Below are 3,338 nucleotides of genomic sequence, written 5' to 3'. Positions count from 1 at the left end.
GCTCGACGTACGCCGTCGATTCGCAGCCGGCGAAACAGCCTTTTTTTATCCCAACGTTTCTATCGATACGTCGCACCCCCCTTGGGGCCCTAATTAATTACGCCCCTCTGCCGCCGTCCGCCGGGGACCTGTTGCGTACGACGTTGCGTTTTCGTCGGACGCGATTTCGTTAGACGTGCGGCTTCTCGTCGCGTCTAGGAGGACACCGCGTCCAGAAGGAGAGGTGTGATCGCTGCCGACGTTCGTCCACTGCACCTGTTGCACCGTGTGTTTCGCGAACGCGAGAAACGAGCTCGTGCGTGCGGTTCCACCGTCGCCCCAAGACTCCGACGACGAGTGGAAACGGTGTTCGCCGTGCTATCGATATCGAAATTAGAACCTGTTGCGTTTCGTTGCGTTTCGTTCTTGGACTTTGGCGAATCGTGTTCGCAGAGACGGCAAGCGGAGAAAAAAGAAAGTAGAGAGAAAGAAAGAAAGAAAGAAAGAAAGAAAGAAAAGAGGAAAGGAGAAAGCGAACGAGAGAAGAAGAGTTCGCCGTGGAGAATGCGAGCAGAGACGGTTTTAAATCGCTTGGAAAAGGAAAAGTCTGGCGGTTCGGTGCTCGTAGGTCGGTAGATGTTGAACGGTTGTGTAGCGGCAGCGGCGTCGGCGGTGTCGTCGGCGGTGGCGTCGGCGGTGGCGTCGGCGGTTGCTGCGTGAACGTCAGCTAGCGAAGGTAGTCGAGCGGTGGCTCTTGAAACTCGGCGGCGGCGGCGGCGGCGGCGGCGGCGGCGGCGGTGGCAGCGGCGGCAACGGCGGCGCTGGTCGTAGGAAGGCTGATAGTATGGATGGAGGGGCGAGGGGTGAGCCGGGGTGAGAGCAGTGGCGCCTGGGGTGCGTAGGCTGCCTCGGAGGCGCGGTCGGTTCAGGTTCCGCCCGACGGTGACGTTCGTCGACGGCCACCTTGCGACCAGGGCCAATGGTAGAGCGAGCGACAGGCTTCGGTGGGGATGTGCAGGACGGTGGCGCGCATGACTCGGTTCCACCGAGCGCTCCGGGAGCCTCGGGAACCTCGAGCGAGCTGCGAGGCGAGGCAGTCAGTCGCTCTCAGCTACGACATGCATAACGCATGAGAGAGCCCGAGCGAGATCTTTCCGAGCCGTTGTCGTCTCTCCTCTGGCGCGCGCGCGCTCGCACACACACACACACACACACACACACCGACGCGGATAGAGAGACATCGCGCGAGGAAAACACACGCGCGCGCAACCCAAGACACCGCGCCGTGCATCGACTTTAATTCTCCTACCGTGATCGTGCTCCGTTCGCGACATACACCACTCGTCCTCCCGTCTTCGCGAATCAACGGGCCACCGCGAGTTCACGGAGCGAGTATATCGCCCCATCGACTTCTGTCGCGAGTGTCGTCGGTCCGTGCCGTTTAGTCGCCGTCGTTCGACCGATCGCGATGATAACGCGTCACGGCGTTCGCAAGTGATCGCAAGCACAACGCGAGTGATATTTCTGCGTGTCGCCTCGAGTCGCCTGTCGGAGTACCGCTACGTACTCGACGAAAGGACGCGACGCTGAACGACACGACGCGACACGACGGTGTGCCTTTCTTCGGTTTTGTGCAGTTGCGAACGAAGAGTCGCCGAGCGGAGCTGTGCAGAGAGCCTTCGCACACGGTGGTGAAAGCAACAACGTCTCCGTTGCGCGGGGTTCCTCCCCGGACGGATCGACATTGTCCGCGCGAACATCGGATCTCGATCGTTTCGAGCGCGTATCCATATCGCGGAAAACTATGGACGAATCGTTCGTGAGTTCGACGATGCCTGTTATTCGGGATTTGGTGCGTAGTCGCGAACCATGGACTGTGCGCTAGCTGCGTGTGATAGGTGATCGTCGATCGAATCGGACGAGAGGAAACGATCTTGCCTCGAGGCAGGAATTCGCGATCTGTGTGCCGCGTTCTGTTCCAGCATCTACGTCCAACGAGCATTTGTGCGAGATTTTGCGCGAGACTTTGCGCGATCGTACCGCACGTCAACGGCGAACGGAGGATATCGCGGCGTGGCGAATCTTACGCGACAGATAACCGTGCAGCTGGCGAGCTAAGAACGGCGGGGACAGCAGCAGGAACGACGGAACGCGAGTTGCATGGGTGAAAACGGAAGAAAGAGGAGAAACAGAGGGAAGAAAGAACGACGAGGTACGTCGACGGAAACGAGAGGAAAGGAAGGAGGAAAGGGTGCCCTGTAAGGGCAGCCCGAAGGCTGACAGCGAGCGAAGGCGGGCGAGAGGATAACAGGAAGGACGGGAAAGACAGGAAGGAAGAACGGCGACGGAAAAATCGGGAAGACGGAAAGGAAAGAAGGAAGAAGATAGGAGAGGCGAAACCTCTACACGAGGGGAAGTAGATGGCCGCTACCACGTACATGCCTATTAGTAGCGCAGTGTCGTCCGAGCTGGATGGTGGTTCGGGTACCGCGATCGGGATGAACATCGCCGTAGGTGGCTACTCCTCGGGCTCGCCTCGTAGCGCCGCCGATGCCGGGGAGATGAAGTACATGCCGGCGCCGCAGCATCATCACCACCATCATCACCATCATCAGGTGACATCGTCGCCGTCGCCGAACGGATTGTCGCATCCGACGGCCAGTCTCTCGTCGGCGAATCCCTGGGTGAGCCTGCAACCGAGCAGCGATCACTGGGCGGCCTCGATGGGCATGCACCACACCAGTCATCATCCGCACCATCATCCGCACCAGGCGAACGCCGCTGGACTCGACGTGAAGCCGCTCGCGGCAGCGGCTGCTACCGCGGCAGCGGCCGCCGCGGCCGCCAACGACCAGTCGATGCATCCGCATCGCGGCGGTCCTCACCAGTCGCCCGGAATGGCCTCGCCGCATTCTTGGCACGCGCCCGTCGTCCCGTCGGCCCATTACAATCCGAGCGGTGGCGCGGCCTCGCCCACTACCCTTCAACAGTACCACGCAGCGATGAACGGCATGCTGCATCCGCATCCGCATCAACACCATCCGCAGCTTCACAATCACCAGACCGCCGGTTTACATCCGAACTTGAGGGATCCCGGGTCGCCGGTCGGCCACGCGATGCATCCCGGCCATCCGCACGACAGGGATCAGAGCGCCGGGGAAGAGGACACGCCGACTTCGGACGACCTCGAGGCGTTCGCCAGACAGTTCAAACAGCGGCGCATCAAGCTGGGCTTCACCCAGGCGGACGTCGGTCTCGCGCTCGGTACTCTCTACGGCAACGTCTTCTCGCAGACGACGATATGCAGGTTCGAGGCTCTTCAGCTGAGCTTCAAGAACATGTGCAAGTTGAAGCCGCTG

At 60.7% G+C, this 3,338-nt stretch overlaps 1 protein-coding gene across 1 annotated transcript in view; it reads left to right on the top strand.

The window, feature by feature from the left end:
* The first annotated feature begins 1,025 nt into the window (after positions 1 to 1,025).
* The window catches only part of LOC126866630 (POU domain protein CF1A), a 4,148-nt gene continuing 1,835 nt past the window's right edge, over positions 1,026 to 3,338 (top strand). The window contains exon 1 of the mRNA XM_050620454.1: positions 1,026 to 3,338. This exon is cut by the window's right edge and continues 1,835 nt beyond it. Within this exon, the coding sequence (XP_050476411.1) occupies positions 2,400 to 3,338 (939 nt within the window). The 5' untranslated portion in view covers positions 1,026 to 2,399.

Source organism: Bombus huntii, chromosome 6 (genome assembly GCF_024542735.1).
Source record: "Bombus huntii isolate Logan2020A chromosome 6, iyBomHunt1.1, whole genome shotgun sequence".
In the NCBI taxonomy this organism is placed as follows: domain Eukaryota; kingdom Metazoa; phylum Arthropoda; class Insecta; order Hymenoptera; family Apidae; genus Bombus; species Bombus huntii.
Note: the sequence above shows the minus strand (reverse complement) of the source record. Positions and strands in the feature narration are given on the sequence as shown.